The 18903-nt window shown below is 39.9% G+C and overlaps 1 protein-coding gene across 2 annotated transcripts in view; it reads right to left on the bottom strand.

Moving 5' to 3' along the window:
- The window catches only part of pgm3 (phosphoglucomutase 3), an 89601-nt gene that overhangs the window by 62188 nt on the left and 8510 nt on the right, over positions 1-18903 (bottom strand). For both annotated transcript variants that reach the window (XM_069932207.1, XM_069932206.1), the window contains exons 2-5: positions 9852-10060; positions 7360-7544; positions 3443-3510; positions 2766-2899 (exon numbers count right to left, since the gene is read on the bottom strand). In XM_069932207.1, the coding sequence (XP_069788308.1) occupies positions 2766-2899; positions 3443-3510; positions 7360-7544; positions 9852-10058 (594 nt within the window). In that variant the 5' untranslated portion in view covers positions 10059-10060. The remainder of the gene's footprint in view (positions 1-2765; positions 2900-3442; positions 3511-7359; positions 7545-9851; positions 10061-18903) is intronic.

Raw genomic sequence — 18903 nt, 5'->3', positions numbered from 1 at the left:
TTTATTTATAGATCAGAAAGATTTGAAGGAAATGGATCAAATGCAGCCAGATGTGGCTGAACAAGAAGTCAAAATGATCAGCATGAACAAGTTGGGATGAAAAGTACAATGTTTGAAAAGTTAGATATTGTTGAGAACTGTGCAACTCCATTAGTTGCAGGCCCCCGCAGGATCAGGAGTTCCCTGCAGCTTGGGGTGTGTGGGGTGGGGGGGGGCAAAGGACTCTGGGAGGCATGCAACTTCCAGGGTCACATGATGGTGATAGTGTGCCAACTGTATTTATTTAAACTCCTGCAAAGGTTCCATTAAACAATTCTGTTGGTTCAGCTCACAGACGATTTCTGTTGTGCTTTGTTCACTGCACCATGCACTACAATATGACATTTAAACGTACATTCAGGCCCTTTGGCCCATGAGCTCGTCCTGCCTAATTACACCCAAATGACCTACAAAGCCACCATACATTTTGACCAGTGGGAGAAAACCAGAGTCCCTGGGAAAACTCACGCTCCTTACAGGTATCACAGGATTCAAACACCGGTCCAAATCGCTGGTGATGTAACAGCATTGCACTAACCGCTACACTAACCGTAGATTCTAGGCGTTCTAGGAGCGTTCTAGGAGCCGTAGGTGGTGCCGGTAGAGGACCCATGATTCGGAGCCGAACAGGAGTGTGGGTATGACAACGGCTCTGTATACGCTTATCTTTGTGAGGTTTTTCAGTTGGTTGTTTTTCCAGACTCTTTTGTGTAGTCTTCCAAAGGCGCTATTTGCCTTGGCGAGTCTGTTGTCTATCTCATTGTCGATCCTTGCATCTGATGAAATGGTGCAGCCGAGATAGGTAAACTGGTTGACCGTTTTGAGTTTTGTGTGCCCGATGGAGATGTGGGGGGGCTGGTAGTCATGGTGGGGAGCTGGCTGATGGAGGACCTCAGTTTTCTTCAGGCTGACTTCCAGGCCAAACATTTTGGCAGTTTCCGCAAAGCAGGACGTCAAGCGCTGAAGAGCTGGCTCTGAATGGGCAACTAAAGCGGCATCATCTGCAAAGAGTAGTTCACGGACAAGTTTCTCTTGTGTCTTGGTGTGAGCTTGCAGGCGCCTCAGATTGAAGAGACTGCCATCCGTGCGGTACCGGATGTAAACAGCGTCTTCATTGTTGGGGTCTTTCATGGCTTGGTTCAGCATCATGCTGAAGAAGATTGAAAAGAGGGTTGGTGCGAGAACAGCCTTGCTTCACGCCATTGTTAATGGAGAAGGGTTCAGAGAGCTCATTGCTGTATCTGACCCGACCTTGTTGGTTTTCGTGCAGTTGGATAATCATGTTGAGGAACTTTGGGGGACATCCGATGCGCTCTAGTATTTGCCAAAGCCCTTTCCTGCTCACGGTGTCGAAGGCTTTGGTGAGGAACCGTAGATAATAGTTATTATCGAATTATACAGAGTATGTCTGACTTCATGAAAGAGGAACTATGCTTGACAAATTTATCAGCACTTTGAAATATCAGCCTGAGGGGAAACTTTTGATGTAATTGAGGTGTTTTTCAGCAATTTGTAACTTTAAAGGGTATTTTCCAAATTAAGAGCTTATGAATTAATAGATCAGCATGGGTAGAGGATGGGCAGTGAGTAGGGATAAGACTTATTTTCAGGTTGGCAATCTCAGGTTGGTAACCAGAGGGAGATTTAGAATCATAGAACACTACAGCACAGAAACTGACTCTTTGTCCCATATAGTCCATGCCAAACAATTTTTCTGCTTTGTCCCATTGATTTACACCCAGACCATAGTTCTCCATACTCCTGCATCCAACATATTATCCTCCACAATTTCCACCTCCTCCATCAATGTGACCACACCATCAGATACCTTTTGGATGGTGGAAAGTCTTCGGACAATCAAGAGACGAGTCACTCAAGCCGGAAACCCAGTTGCTGTCTGCAGGGTCCCGCAAGGATTTTCATGGCTGTGCTTAAAGAGCTCCTTTTGTTAAAGTTATTACTGGCATTAATGTGATATGAATATTATTTGCTAACTCGTGCCTGAAATTATTGCCATCAACAATTTCATAATAAGTAGAATTGAATAGTATGTGATCATCACCTTCACTCCTTATGATAGAGAGGGTTATTTTGGCATAGAGCACAGTAACAGGCCATTCTGGCCCAAGAACCCGTGCTGCCCAATTACACCCAATTGACCTATAATCCCTGCCTGGTACATTTTGAACAGTGGGAGGAAATTGGAGCCCCCGAGGAAAACCCACACAGGCACAGGAGAACATACAAACTCTTTACAGACAGCAAGGGATTCAAACCCTAGCCCCAATCGCTGCCGTGATAACAGCATGGTGCTAAGCACTGTGCCTCCCCACTCGTTATTGATGGAACAACTGAAGACACCTCATTCCATTCCCCACTGATGTGCTGGATCGGAGTTAATTAACCTACATCTACCATGACCATCTTTATTTGTACTTTATGTGATTCCAGCTAGTGGAGAGTTTTCCCTAGATTGTCTACCCGTTATCCATGAACAGAAGACCAAGAAAAAAGTTCTGTGATTAGGAACAAATCCAGCTGCCATTGGTTTGGAATGAATAAATCTTTATGTCATAACCTTGACTGTTGCTCAAAAGTATATTCTGTTTGTGTAAAATATCAATCACACTACTGTGAAATATCGACACCATTAAAGGAGAGTTTACACTTCATATAAAAATTTCAATAAGTACTTTTAACTTCTATGCGTTTTTTATATAAATTACCTGATTAGTCAAAGCAATAAACGCACTAGCAAGTTTCTGATAATATCCTTCAACTGTTGCAATTCCATATTGCTCCATGGTATTCCAACAACAAACCATATAATGCAGTTGTGGTGTGCTGAGAAGCCCATAATCTGCAACAAAGAGGATTGCACAATATAAATCTAACACATTGATGTTGTACTTTTTTTTTTAAATAAATGTTTTTCCACAGTTTCCTTCATGTCAAATTAGTGACCAACACAATATGATCCAACTTTAAAACATGGTGTATTTTCACATGCATTTATTAAAAAAAAACCCAACACCCAACCCCAACCAACCAATTTTCCCCTGCAGCTGCTGCAACCGTGTCTGCCTGTCCCGCATCGGACTTGTCAGCCACAAACGAGCCTGCAGCTGACGTGGACTTTTACCCCCTCCATAAATCTTCGTCCGCGAAGCCAAGCCAAAGAAAGAAAGATATTTTTAACAAATTCTCAATGCACATTTTGCATTCAACCTCAACAAATTTCTTCATTTGTCAATATTTTGGGAATCAACCAGAAGTGGTTGTACCTGGAATCAAGCCTCAAAAGAACTAAAATGTAATTTTAACTTGTAAACATGAAAAAAAAAAAGAGAATTACAAGATCACCATTGGAAGTTATAACTGCTATCCTAACTTCAGCACATACCTTGAAAAGCTCCTCCTAAGTCACACACACCATCAACAACAGCCTGGGAAAGCTTTTGGCTACTGGGCCTGAAGATGAAAAACATTCAGAGCATGAAATCTGAATTTACTGTCAAGAATATGTGATAAAATTTGTTGTTTTTCCACCGCATCATAGGGCAAATATTTATATAAACCACTCTACAAAATAAAAAGTGCAAGAAAACTATTAACTAAATTAATTAACATCTCCCAACTCAATATCAAATTCTTCAGTCGGGAAAACTCAAAACTAAAAGGTAAATGAAACTCAGCTCATGTAGGTATGTAATCTGCATGTTCTTTTATACAATGCAAGTGATATGGTAGATAGAATAATAATCAAGTTACTAGACTGAGCAGTCAGAATTCTGGACCATTGAATCAAAAACAATCAACCATGGCAACTGAGATGTTAAAATTAATAACAACTGAAACCAATAATCTTTATAACATCACAGCCCCGGGGGAACGACGAAAGCTACAAAAATGCAAATCTTTGCCACTTAAGAATTTATCAAAATTTTGTACTGAAGGAATTATGAAGATTACGTTGTTAGGATCTAGTTCAAAATGAATGTTATACCAGTTTGTATTTTGTCCTTTGATCTCACAATATTGAAGAAAATTATTATCTAATTTTTGTTTTATACAAATATTCAAAATCAATAAGGCACTGACATTTTGAAAAACTTGCATAAGTGTACAGGGTCCAAATATTTTTTAATATTCTAATTTGTTGGGTTGAGTTTTGGGGAGGTAGTAAACCATGATGATTTTACTGGTAACCTATTTCAATCAGAAAGAGATAAAAAGTATTTGTGGCACAGTTAGTGCAGCATCAGCAAATCCACTGCTGTTTGTTAGGAGTTTGATACATTCTCCCCATCATCTCCATGGTTTTTCTCTGGGTGCTCCAGTTTCCTCTCACCCTCCAAAATGTATGGGGTTAGTCGGTTAATTGGGTTTCATGGGCTGGAAGGGCTTTCCACTTTATCGTTCAAATTAAAAATATACAAACACCGTATATTTTGGCGTACAAGTCATGTTGTGATACCCAAAAAAACAAAAAAATGTGGGTTGACTTATACACCTGATATACTTTTGAGACCTTAAATTCGGCTCAAAATCCAATCCAGGCTGATCCAGCGCACAAGTCGACTCTTGAAAAAACAAGTCAACAAATAAGTCAACCCTTGAAAAACAAAAAAATCCCCAACAGATTTTCATTGAGATTTTTATTGAAAACAACACAATTAGCACCCTTCAAAATCTCTATCATTGTCTTAAAACACTTCATTTAGAACCTTTCAAAATCACTCTTACTATAATCATCTGAAGGTAAGATGGTGGCAAGCACATCAACACTCTCACTGTTTAAACAGTCATCATATGGGCCCCGGTCTGGATCTGATGAGGTGGTTTCAGCTTCATCACCAGTGTCCCACAATAAATCACCTTCTATGCCGTCAATTGCACAAAAGATACCGCACTTCATAAATGATTTTTAATCAGTCTCTAACCTTGTCCCATGCCTTGAGTATGAAGTTACACAGCATATCAAGTGATGCAGCACACATTGCCCCGCCTTTTGTAAATGATTTTCTGCATTCGAATCCATGTATTCCATTCCCCTGTGCACATGGTCTTTGAATGGCTTGTTCAAGCAGACATCAAGACGTTGCAATGTCAACATCAAACCACCCAAGATAACTGTCATGCAAGTATTATGTAGTGCTAATCTACTTTTAATGTTCAGCTAAGTGGCTGCAAAACATAGCCCAGACCCAAACACCATTCTTTGTGTAAACCGCCTGTCTATCCATAGTTTTACACCATTTTCATCCATCCATCCTTTTTCATGAAAATGTACAAAAATATCTGCAGGGAATTTCATTTCAGGTTTAATTTTGTGTTTGAAGATTACCGTGGGTCTTAACTTTGTCCCGTTGGCCATGCACAGTAACACCACGGAAAACTTGGTCCTTTCGTGGCCTGTACTTCTGGTTTGTACAGTTTTTAACACCTTTCCACTGTTTTAGTGCCCATCATGTTGAAATTCATGGGGGGGGGGGGTGTTCACCCACGTTTCCACACTTTTCCAATATTTTCCAATGTAAACTGATGTTTCTGCCAGTTCCGTAGAATAAACTGGTGAAAATTTACAACTTTATGATCAAGATCTTTTGGTAGTTTCTGTGAAATTTTTGTTTTTTGGCATAATACCAGATTTTTCCTGTTCATGAAACGATTACACCAGCCGAATGTTGCCTCAAAATTATCATTGAGGTCTGGGTGTGACTTGACCCACTGCAGTGCAAATGTTCTTATTTTATTTCGGGTGACTATGAGCAATCTTGCCTCTGTTCATGTACTCATTCTGCAACGTGATTTTCCATCTCTGGCCAACGAGTGATTCCTTTTCTCAAAGGATATTGCCTTTTTGGTATTTCTCTTAAAGCCACTTCTTTCTTCCTCCAATCTCTTACCAATTCCTCGTATAACATCCAATTTTCTTACAGCAGCTCAGTTGTTGGTTTTCTTGGCCATTTCTATCACTTTCAACTAAAAGCTCGCTTCACATTTTCGTCATGTGCTGCATTGTGTCCATGGATACTCCATGATAGCAATCACCAACAGCCAATGCCAAGCAGATCAATCCGCGCAATCTATGGGGTCGAAATATACGCCAGTCCACTGCCTATCTCAGATATCGTGAGCTTTGGAGGGTTGACATATGCCAGTCAACAGGGCACCTCAGGCAGCCAGAAAATTGGTGTCTACTTATATACCAGAAATACCATAAAATCCTTCAAATTAGGCTAAGTGGGGGGGGCTGACTTGTATGTCAAAATATACTGTAATTTAAAATTATACATCCCTCCCCACTTTCTTTGCACTCTAAAACTGACTTGCTTTCGTTTTCCTCAGGTCTGATTAAGGGGTTCAGACTGGAAATGTTAACTGTTTCTCTTTCCATAGATATTGCCTGACCTGCTAACTATTTCTGAAGTTATTTAATTTTTATTTACTGGAGCATTACATATCTCACCATAAGAACTTTCTTTTGAAGTATCACAAATGCTCTCATCAAGCAAACCAACATTTATTCTAGTCCACTGAAAAAGTATGGGTAAACTACCCAAGGGGAGAATAACAACACAGGTGGTGTAGTGGTTAATTTAACACTACACAGTGCCAGTAACTGAGGTTAGAATCCAGTGCTGTCTGTAAAGAATTTGTTCGTTCTCCCCGTGACCCGCTCTCTCTCTCTTTTCAGAGCCACATCTTCTTATCATTTCTTTCGGCTGTTGGTCTGGACTCCACCCCCTGCCATTTTTCAGTCTTTACTCAAGATGCTTTCCTGTTTTTTGCTTATACCTTGAAGAAGGGCTCAGTCTTGAAATGTTGATTATCTAACTTTACCTCCTAAGTATGCCCCTCTGTTCTCCAGCATTTCTGTGTGATTTTACTCCACTCACAAGCATCTGCAGACTTTCATGTTTCACAGGTGTTTAAGTACATAGGAGGGCAGGAATCACAGTAGGCCATACGATTTATGCAAAGTTTGAATTCTTGAATTTCAAAGACCCCTTTGTTCAATCAACAAAATGCTTTAATGGTGTATTAAATGTAATTGAAAATTCATTATCATCTCTGAATTAATTTCTTGGAGTTTAATTTAACAAATTTGAGAGGATAAGAAATAATACAACATTCAAGATCATTGGTTTAAAAAGTTCCCCTCTTTACCAAGATAAAAATTATTGCTACATACTTCAGCACAAAATTGGAACCGTGGGATAATAATTTACTGATCAATTCATGAATCTTTCACACTCCCACAACCTAAATAAGATATCAAAAATTCCAGCTTTATCACAGAACCATAGCACATACCGTGTATCCCTGCCAAGAAATATTCGGGCCACTTCCTGCAGGTTCACAGATTCCTTTTCAACAATATTGGTTAAGACAGATTTTAGATTCTGTTCCTCTGCATTTGCTAAGTGAGTGGCATACGTTTCCCAATCAGATGCAAGCATCTCTCCATGTGGATCCACCAATTTCACTCCATTGTCTTCCTGTAATGGAGCAGAATGATTTACAATAGGTTTGTACAGGAAATTAAACTAAAACTTAATATGCTGCAGTGATGTTGACTAATACTGCTGTTTCTGCGTTCTACATTATCTTTATCATTTCCTGCAACTGAATTAAAGTGCTCAACAATGCTGACAATGTCACCAAGGATACAAAGCCAGTTGGCAGTATGAGTTGCAGAATCAAAGCAGGATTACCAATAGCCTGCGTGAATGTGAGGACATGGCAGAAGGTAGGAAAATTGAGAAAATCATGATATTTTTTAAATGGTGCATGATTGTAGGTATTGGTGCTGAGAGGGTCTGGCGTGTCCTACACAAACCAGTGCAACTTAACTTTCAGGTACAGCAAATAGTACCTTTATTACAAAAAGATTTTTCGGCAAGAGATCTTTTTGAAATTACTGTAATAGTCAAGTTTGGGAACCAACATTTAGTGTCAAATTTTTTTTGGGGGGGGGACAACTTTTATACTGATATTACCCTTGTCCACAGTACCTGCATTGATCAGATGGCTGGGACCAGTGGCTAAGTCTGCGTTAGGGGCATCTGGAGCTCGGCTGGGCAGGTTGCTGGGGAAATGATCCACGGTCAGGGCTTCCAGAGCTCAGATGGGCGTACTGCCGGGACCAAAAATAAGGGCGAGGTCAACTTTTACACAGGATATATGAAAAATATGCACTTTCTGGGCCAAAAAGGGGGGATAGGTCGACTTTTACATGGGATCAACTATTACACAAGTATATATGGTATACAAGACAGTAGTGAGATTACATCTGGAATATTATGCACAGGTCTGCTTTTGCTATCTACAGGAGAAGATAGTCCTAACACGAAATACAGCAAAAGTTTTCCAGACTGATTCCTGAGATAATGGAATGGATGGGCATGTGTAATGTCCTCAGCCTCATCCATTGCTAGCGCAAGGCCAAATGCAAACTTGAAGAACAACAGATCGCATTCCTCCTGGATAGCCTTCAACCCAATGGCATTAACATTGATTTTTTTTTCAGTTTTAGGTAACCCCGCCTCCTGTATATGGTTACACTGGTTCCATCTCTAACTGTTCCCTTTCTAAAATTTTTTTAAACCTTTCCCCTACCTCCAGTAGTCTGTCCCTCAACCTGTCTCCACCTGTCCCACCTTTTGTCCAATACCTCAAACACATCTTAGCCCTGTAATGGAAGATTTAAACCATGTTTCTTACTTTTGCAGCCTTTGCTTCTGCAAGGCTGAGAACCTGCTTGTTGCATATGAATTAGTAGAACATTATCTAAATTTACACTATGGGGCCCATGGATGCATATGAATCAGTAGACATTATCCAACTTCCACCATGAGGCCCAGGCCCAGAGATGCAGTTGTCTTTTGTTGGTCGCAAACTATCAGGAGACCTTGAAGATAATTAAATCATTTGTTCAAAGAGATAAGATCTGAAGTAAACAACTTTTGGGTAATATAAGCTATGGTCCCACTGCTGAAGTTTGAGACTCTCCAAGAGGTGGCAGGCAACATCTCTCAGCAAGAAGAACTTCAAGAGTCCAGCTAACGTCCCGGTCGAGGGAGGTGGAGAAGCTGCTACCGGTGCCCCGACAACCTACTACAAGTGTGCAGTCGTTGCCTCGCTTCAGCAGTTGGGACCAGTCCAGACGCTGATAAGTATAATTGGGAAGGGCTTGCATATTATAATGTGAATTCAGCTTTAAATTTGGTAATAAAGCCTTGTATAAACTGAACTGCTCTCGGTGTGTGTGTCTATTTTATTTCGGTAGCTCAAACACTGTGACCAATCTAAAACAATCAAAATGAGAGGTGTAAGTTTACCCAAGACAAGCCCCTCCCTAGCTTCCTCCCTTCTCTTTTACCCCTCTTGGTATATTTGACATCACCCTTCCTACTTTAGAATCGATAAACCATTGTTGACCAACCATTTCTATCCATGGATGCGAAATGAATGAAGTGGAATAAGTGCAGGTCAGTGGGACTCGGTAGAATAATAATACTGCACAGACTAAAAGGTCTGAATGGTCTATTTTCTGGTCTGTAATGTTCTATATTGACAACCCCTTTAATTATTGCTTTACTAAAGAAGGAGATAATAGGTTCATGGGTGGTAACTGGCCCAATTGAATTGATTGTATGATACAATTTTAAATACTATGGTGTAATTACCTAGATGTGATTTTAAATGGGATCATTCGATAAGAATCACAGCTCGGTTTCAGCTACTCCAGTCAGAATGAAAAGCAGGCTTCCATTTAAACACACCCATAAACTGTTGAATATTACCTCTGGATTATGAGATGCAGTAACCATTACACCAATAGTACATGCAGTTTTCTTTGACCTCAGGACTGCCAGTAGACCCATGCGATACATCACATGATCAAGTTGTTCTGCTTTAGCTCGGAATCCTGCTGTACCATATTCAAGAACAAGTCCTACGGGTTTAGGATGCTGTCCAGACACTTTCTTGGTTTCTTCAAAATAATCCATACCTGTGTCAGAGAAAAGAAAGCACCACATAAAAATTTGTTGGAATTGGAAGAGGCACAAATCTGTAACAAGCCCATATATGTGGTGTCAAACTTTAAGGCTTTTGGTAACTCCTGATCTTTGCACAAACTGTACAATTTCTCAAATTTATTTCTCTTTAACGTAGAAATCTCGATGACATACAGTTACAAACAAGACCAAGGCAGCCCACGTTGGTGTTCATCCTTTATCCCTTAATCATGAGCTAGTTTAAGTCATAAAATAAAGATATTTCCAGTTAAGACTAAGTGTTTCAATACAGATGCCTAACCTTTTATCCAGAATCATCAGGATTGGATACCTGCCGTTGCTCGGAATCTTCCAGATTTTGGAAACATTTTGATACTGGTCCTTTCAAGCAAATGCCTCGCATTTAGCCCCCCACTGTCCGTTCCTCCCCCCCACCTCAGCTTGCACCCAGGCCAGGCTGAGCTCAGTGGAGGGTGGGTGGGAGTGGTGCTGGCCGAGATGAGCAGGGGGGTGGGGGGGTGCTGACCAGGCTGAATGGTGGTCCAACATGCACCATACAGGAGACTCTCAATAAGCACGTCAGTCACGTGGAGGTTGGAGGCAATTTGGTGTCCCGAGAGCTCAGCCAAAACGGCCGAGCCAGTGCAGTGGGCAAGCAGGGCAGAAGGCCAGACGCGAGATGCAGACCTGCTAGAGAAGCCAGCCATCAGGGCAGTGCAGATGAGCGCCAGCAGGTTTCAGGCACTTCACGAGCTTGTCGGGCCAGCCCTCAGGCACACCCTGTCAGCACAGCACCATCCGTGCCCACCCCATCTAACTCCCGACGTGGAAGCAGGAGTGCAGTGCTGCTGAGCCCTTAGCTTATGGAGCACTGCACCGGATCGTGATGGCGGGTCAATGCAGGAGCAATGGCCATCTTCCTTACTCACAATCCCACTCACAGCTGGAACCACTCTACCAGCCACCACCTGCTTCTCTCCCACTGGGTGCTAGGGGGTGAAAATCACCTTTCTACCGAAGGTAAGAGAGGGTGCCACAGGGACGGGGATGACAGAGAGGGGGGGGGGGGGTGGGAGGAGAAGAGTTCTCCTTCTGAAAATGGAGAATTTACTACTGGAAATTAACATTACTTATGTGTAATGTCATACTTCGAAAAAAGTGCCAGTTTTTGGAGGTTACCATTTTTCAGAATTCTGGATAAAAGGTTAGGCATCTGTAATAACTAATTCTCTTCCTCTTTAATTAGTGGTTGTATGCTTCAATCACCACACTGTGCATAGGTTTCCTTTTATCTCTGTTCCAAAGTCCAAGTTAAATCCATAGATCATTTTAGATCCATCTATCAAGAAAACATTGAGGGGAAACTGAGTTGATCCACAGATTTATCAAGATAGGTCAATTAAAGAGACTTATGGGATGCTTTGAAAGAGCATAGAACTGTAGAGGAACAGTCCCTTTAGGTCATGTGTCTGTGCTGAACATGATGCCCTACATAAACTAAAACTTTGATGCTTGCACATGATCCATATCCCTCTATCTCCTGCACATTCATGTGTCTACCTAGAATCCTCTTAAATACTACTATTCTATCAATGTCCACCATTATTTTTACCTGACTGTTCATAGCACCTACAACTTTCTTGTAAAATATTTGCCCTACACATCTCTTTTAGACACTCCCATCCCAACACACCTTAAATGTATATGCTTGCCACTTTTACCCCTAGAAAAATTCTGACTGATTACCCTTTGACTATAATGGAATCTTTACCCTTACCATGCCTCTCATAACCTCATTTTTAAAAAAAACTTTATTGGTCTCCCCTCCACACACTCCGCCTCTGAGACTTCACACACACAAAAAAAAACACCTAGTTTGTCCAATCTCTTCCCACAGTTATACCCTCTCATCCTGGTCAATCTCTTCTGGAACCTTTCCAAAGCCTCCATCTTCTTCCTGCAATGGGGCAACCAGAATTACATACAATAATCCAAGTGTGACCTCACTTTTTATATAGCTGCACATGACTTATGTACTCAATGCTCTGCCCAATGAAGCCAGACAAACTATATGCATTCTTGACCATCCAATCTTTTTGTGTGGCCACTTTCAAGGAGCTATGGATCTGAACCCTGAAATCCCTCTCCATAATCAATGCTTCTAAGAGCCCTGCTATCACTATTAAACTTTCCGTTTAGATTTAACCTTGAAGTACACCACTTCATTTCTTTGTCCATATCTGTAACTGATCTGTATCCTACTGTATTTTTTGATTGCCCTCTGCACTGTCCACAGCTCCACCAATCAAACTTACTAACTCGCTCACTTTTTCCATCGAAGTTATATGCATCACAAAGACACTGATCTCTGCATAACACAAAGGTCATGGACATCCAGCCAGAAGACCCTTCCACCATTACCCTTCTATGGGATGGCCAATTCAAAATCCAAACTATCAATTCACTCTGGATTCAGGAGCATGCTCCTTATCAAATGTCTTACTAACATCCACTGACATACCCTCATCAACCATCTTTCTCATCTTCTCAAAAAAAAAATTGTAATAAATGACCTGCCCTACACAAAGTCATGCTAACTATCTCTTCGACAAATATGCATAAATCCTTTCCCTTAGACTCCTCTCCAATTGTTTTTGCACTACTGATGTGGGGTTCACCAGCCTATAATCCACTGGCCACCGAGACAGAGGTACACCAAAGAAGAGGTATAAGGACTGCCTAAAGAAATCTCTTGGTGCCTGCCACATTGACCACCGCCAGTGGGCTGATAGCGCCTCAAACCGTGCATCTTGACGCCTCACAGTTCGACGGGCAGCAAACTCCTTTGAAGACCACAGAGCCCACCTCACTGACAAAAGACAAAGAGGGAAAAACACAACACCCAACCCCAACCCACCAATTTTCCCTTGCAAGCGTGTCTGCCTGTCCCGCATCGGACTTGTCAGCCACAAACAAGCCTGCAGCTGACATGGACATTACCCCTCCATAAATCTTCGTCTGCGAAGCCAAGCCAAAGAAAGAGAATTTACTGAATTATCCCTATTTTTCCTTCTTGAATAAAGGTTCCATAAATTGCTACTCTCTAATCTTCTGGAACCTTACCTGTTGCTAGTGAGGATTCAAAGATTTTTGTCAAGTCCCCAGTCATCTCTTCACTTAAGTCTTTCAAATACCCAGCACCACCTCTCTCTTAATCTCAAAATATCCTAATGCATGAGCATTAGCTTCCTATCACGATCCTCCATGTACTATTTCTTGGTGAAGAGCAATTCATTTATTATCTCACCAACTTCCTCTGAGACAAAGTTTCCTCCTTTGTCTTTGAGTGGTCATATCATCTCCCTTGTCAACCTCATATTTTTAATACAAATATAAAAGGCTTTGGGATTCCCTTTAAACCTGCTCAACAAGGACATTTCATGGTCCCTTTAGGCCTCTTAATGCCCTGCTGGAGTTCTTTCCTGTAATCCTTTTATTCTTCCAAGGACTTGTCTGATTTTAGCTTTCTAAATCTTAGGCATGTTCCATTTTGACTAAAATCATGATCCTACTCATCATCCAAACCTTCTCCTACCTTGCCATCCATATGCTTCCTCCTTGATGGAACATCTTGCGTCTGGACTCTAATTAGCTGGTTCTTAACTAACTTCTATATGACAAATTGAGGGTTAGTCCACTAACAGCCTCTCCCAATTAATTCCCCCAGGTCCTGTCTAATCCTGCCACATTAATGTCATTGTTAGTTTTCCCCCCGCCGCCACCACCACCACCAATGAGGTACAGGCCTATCCTTGTTCATAATTATCTAGAAAGTTAAGGAATTGTGATCACTATTTCCAAAATAATCACCCACCGAAACTCCAATCATATGATCAGGCTCATTTTCCAATGCAAGGTCTTTGATGACCCCCTTCCCTTGTTGGAATGTCTATCTGTACATTGCCAAGAAACGCTCTTGGATGCACTAAATAAATTGTCCCATCTAAGACTGGCATTAAAGATATCCCAGGCAATATCCCACTGCAACAACTCTGTTACTTTGACGTTGTTCCATAATTTATCCGCAGAAAATGTTCCTCTATTTTTCATTGACTATTGGAAAGCCTATAGTAAAAACCTGAACAGAATGATTGCACCGTTCTTATTTTTGATCTCTACCAATTCTGCTTCAGTGGATGAGCCCTTTCATATGACCCAAGTGCAGCTTTGACTCTCTCTCTGATTAATAATGCAACCCTTCCACCTCTAACCACCCATCTAAAACACTGAAACCCAGCAACATTGAGGTGCCAACCCTGATTCTCTTGCAGCTAAGTCTTTGAAATGGCCATAACATCATAATTCCATGCCGACAACAGGGCTCTCAGCTGGAAGAAGAGGAAAGCGACAGGAAAGGGAGTGATACAAAAGAAGAACAGCAACAGGAGGCCCAACAGATGACTAGCCCAGCTAGAAGCCAAGCAAGAAGAAGCCCAGCAAAGTGAGGCAAGCAACTCAACAAGAAAGTCAGAAGATACACAGATACAAGGAAGAGAAGTAGAAGACACAAACATAGGTGCAGACACAGAAGAAGAGGAAGAATATGACCAAGCTCTGCACAGAGAAATAGAAGGTAAAATAGATGGACAGTATATAGATTTTTTAAAAATTCAAGAACAAATGAGAGCATTAAAAGAATGGTTGACATTAGAATTTAGTGAAATGAAAAAATGAAAAGTACTGAAGAAAAAGTGAGTAGAATAGAGCTGATCATGACAGAAATAGGGAAAAGATTAGAAAATCTGGAAGAACGAGAAATGGCTATATAAATGGAAGTGAATGACTTAAGAAGAAAATTGGAAGAAAGTGACAAAAATGTTGAAGAGTCACAAGAGTTGTTAGCTCAGAAGATTGATATGATGGAAAACTATAGTAGGTGAAACAACAAAGATAGTGGGCCTAAAGGAAGATGAAGGAGTCACAAATATGAAATAATTTATAAAAGAATGGATCCCAAAAGGTCCTGGGCATGCCAGAAATAAAGGAAAGAATGGAAATAGAAAGGGCACACAGAACAGTAGCTCCAAAACCACAGACACAACAAAAACCAAGATCTGTTTTAGTAAAATTTCTGAGATACACAACAAGAGAAAATATACTGGAGAGGGGAAGGAATAAAATTAGAGAAGACAAAAAACCACTGGAATACAAGGGTAAAAAAATATTTTTTTACCTAAACACAAGTTTTGAACTCTTAAAGAAGAGGAAGCAGTTTAATACTGCAAAATCGATCCTATGGAAAAAAGATTTTAAATTTATGTTAAGATATCCAGCTGTGCTTAAAATATTTATCCCAGGGGAGCAAAACAGACTGTTCTCGGATCCGGAGGAAGCACAAGAATTTGCAGAATGCCTGCAGGACAGCAGGAGAGATGAAGACGAAGAACGACGACAAAATACATATAAAGATGTAAAAATAATGTATAAGTAAGAACTAAAGAAGGGAAAGGAAAGGGAAGAAAGGAAGTAAGGGGGAGAAAAAGAGGGTGAGCTTTGTTATATGTGAAGATAAAAGTCTTTTCTGGAGGGGGTTGGGTGGAAGAGAATAACAGTCCCTGCGAAATCAGTTGACTCTTGCGAGCGGGTTCGCAATCCAAATGGAGAGGGGAGTTGTGGTTGCCCGTCAAGGGGCAACTTGGGGGGGGGGAGACATTTGGGGTTAAGAGAATTTTAGATGTGGGAGTTGTTGAAGTATTTTATGTTTTAAAAGTATTGTCATACATTGAGTTCAAAAAGGGAAAACTGAGAGATGAAAATGGGGAAAAGGGGGATGGTGCTGGTGAGGAAGCAGAAATGAAGTGTAAACAGAATATGAGATGGCCATGTTGAACGATATGACTATAAATATTAACGGAATACATAACCAAATTAAACAAAAAAGTCTATTAAATTTCCTGAAAAAATAAAAAAATACACATAGCATTTGTGCAGGAAACGCATCTAACTGAAGTGGAACATAATAAATTAAGGAGAGACTGGGTAGGGCACGTAGCTGCAGCATCATATAATTCAAAAGCCAGAGGTATAATTATATTAATAAATAAAAATGTACCAATCAAAATAGAGGAGGAAATAATGGATCCAGCAAGGAGGTATGTAATGATAAAGTGTCAGATATATTCAGAATTCTAGAATTTGATCAATGTATATGCACGTAATGAAGAGGATCAAAAGTTCATGCAAGATGAAAAACTGGTGCAATATAGAAGCTCACCAGTACTGCATCATCTGTTCAACATTTAGAAGATTCACGTAGAATGGAAAAAAACAAATTACCAACTATCACAATTATTATTGACGCAAAATCAACTAATCCCTTTCACAATAGATAACCTTTCCTTTAGAGAATGGGAGAGAAAAGGGATTAAAAGAATAGAAAATTGTTTTTTGGTAAATAATTTATTACCATTTGAACAAATAAAGTACAAATATGGAATAACTCATGGTACAATATTTCCATATCATCAATTGAAAGCCTACTTAAAGGATAAATTGGGAAACAGACTGAGATTACCAGAAGGAAGCAGCTTTGAATATGTGATTACAGAAACAATGATAATAAAAAGATTTATAACAAACATGTACATCAAGCTGCAAGAGAAGGAAAATGATGAAATAAGCTATAAACCTAAACAAAAGTGAGAAAAAGATTTAAACATATAAGATAAAAAATGAAACATGCAAAAAGTTATGCTCTGGAATTATGAAGAATATAAATAAACACAAGATTACGCATGATACAGTATAATTGGTTACACAGGTTATATATCACTCCCCAAAAATTAAAAAAAATGGGATCCAACAGTATCAGATAGATGCTTTCGCTGTAAGAAGGAAATGGGAACAACGGTACATGCAATTTGGGCATGTGAGAAAGTGAGAAAGTTTTGGGAAGATCTAAATCAGGTATTAAATAAAATCACAAAAAGCAATATACCAAAAAAATCCAGGGATCTTTCTTCTAAGTAATACAAGAAGTAAAGAATTAGGCCTCAAACTGGATGAAGCACAAAAAAGATTTATTATGATAGCCTTAGCTGTAGCAAAAAAATGTATAATGTCAACTTGGAAATCAGAAGAGAGCCTGACAGTACAGCAATGGTACATGGAAATGAATAAATGTATTCCATTGGAAAAAATAACATATAATTTAAAAAATAAAGTCACATTATTTGAACAAATTTGGGAACTGTACATGGAACATAACAGAGGGCTTGCCTGCGGACCTCCACCCCCTAAAATTATAAAACAAAATGACTTGATCCAGTTTGTAAAAGTAGATGAATATAAATTTTCTTATTTATTTTCATTGTTTAATGGTTTTATTGTATTGTATATGTTGAACGTTTAATGGGTTTGGAGGGGGGTGGGAAGGGGGGAGGGAAGGTTGGGGGGACAAAAAAGGGGAGAAAATGCCACTGTGTATATTAAAGATAGAAATGTTTGTATGCATTTTGATTGATATGGTTCACAGTGTAAAAAATTTTTTAAAAATTAAAATTCCAGGTACTGATTAAGACTCCATTGATCTGTCCTACCCACATTTTTATTAATTTTAGAGGTACAGCAAGCTAACAGTCCCTTCCATTCCACCTGTGCTCCTCCCCCCCCACCATTATGTTTGGGTACCTCGATGAAGGTCTCAAGCCTGAAAAGTTGGTTATGTATCTTTATCTTTGCTACATAAAGTTCACTGTTTGGCCTGCTGAGTTTCTCCCTTTCTATCTATGTTATTGTACCAATATCACTACCTCTGGCTGCTCAACCTCCCCTCTCAGAATAGCCTGCACTCACTTGGAAACATCCTTGTCCCTGGCACCAGGGAGGCCACATACCATCCTGGAATTTCGCTATCAGTTACTAAAACACCTAGCTGTGCCTTTTTTTTAAAAATACAAGACCAAGTTTAATTGGAACTGTGCACAGTATTAGTTATACCTTGATGAAGGGCTTAAGCCTGAAATGTTGGTTACGTATCTTTATCTTTGCTGTATAAAGTACACTGTTTGACCTGCTGAGTTTCTCCAGCATTGAGTTTTTACTAACACAGTATTAGTTAGTCACATCTCCAGTAAATCTGCACAATTCTGGTAATATTATAAAAAAGGTGCAGAAGATTTGCAAAGATGTTGCCAAGTCTGGAACATTTTAACTAAGGACCTGCAGGATAAATTAGAGTTATAATTTTTAAAGCATAAAAGGGTAAGAGACATAATTGAGTTGTGTAGTGTTATGAAAAGGCCTTGATAAAGTAATCAAGCAGCACATATTTTCCTTGGCAGAGATCAAATCCAGGAAGCAAAGACCTGAAGGAATTGATAAAAGGATTGGTGGAGAAAACAAAGTGTTCTTGTCCAGGAATTAAAAAGTCTCTGCCTGAGGAGTGGTAGAGGCAAAAACAATTATTTAAAATGTACTTGGATCTCTACTTCAAGATGCATTACCTCCAAGTTTCAGACTAGTAATGAAAAAGTTGTATACTCCTTTTACAAATATGGAGAGGGCAGATGAAGCAGAAAACCCGAGGACTTTAGAAACTTGGAATTCAGCAGAGGGCCTAATTAGAAGGGAGAAAACAATACAAGAGAAAACTTGCAGAGAACATGTAAAGAGAAAGAGACCAGTTAAAGCAAATGTAGGTCCCATACAATCAGAATCAGGGGGGATTCATAATTGGGAACAAAGAAATAGCAGACCAATTGGATAGCTTATTTGATTCTCCCTTCACTAAGGAAGATATAAATAACTTTCTGGAAGTATTTGGGTCCAAGGAACT

The sequence above is a fragment of the Narcine bancroftii genome, chromosome 4 (genome assembly GCF_036971445.1).
Source record: "Narcine bancroftii isolate sNarBan1 chromosome 4, sNarBan1.hap1, whole genome shotgun sequence".
NCBI classification, from domain to species: domain Eukaryota; kingdom Metazoa; phylum Chordata; class Chondrichthyes; order Torpediniformes; family Narcinidae; genus Narcine; species Narcine bancroftii.
This window is presented reverse-complemented; position numbering and strand designations above follow the sequence as displayed.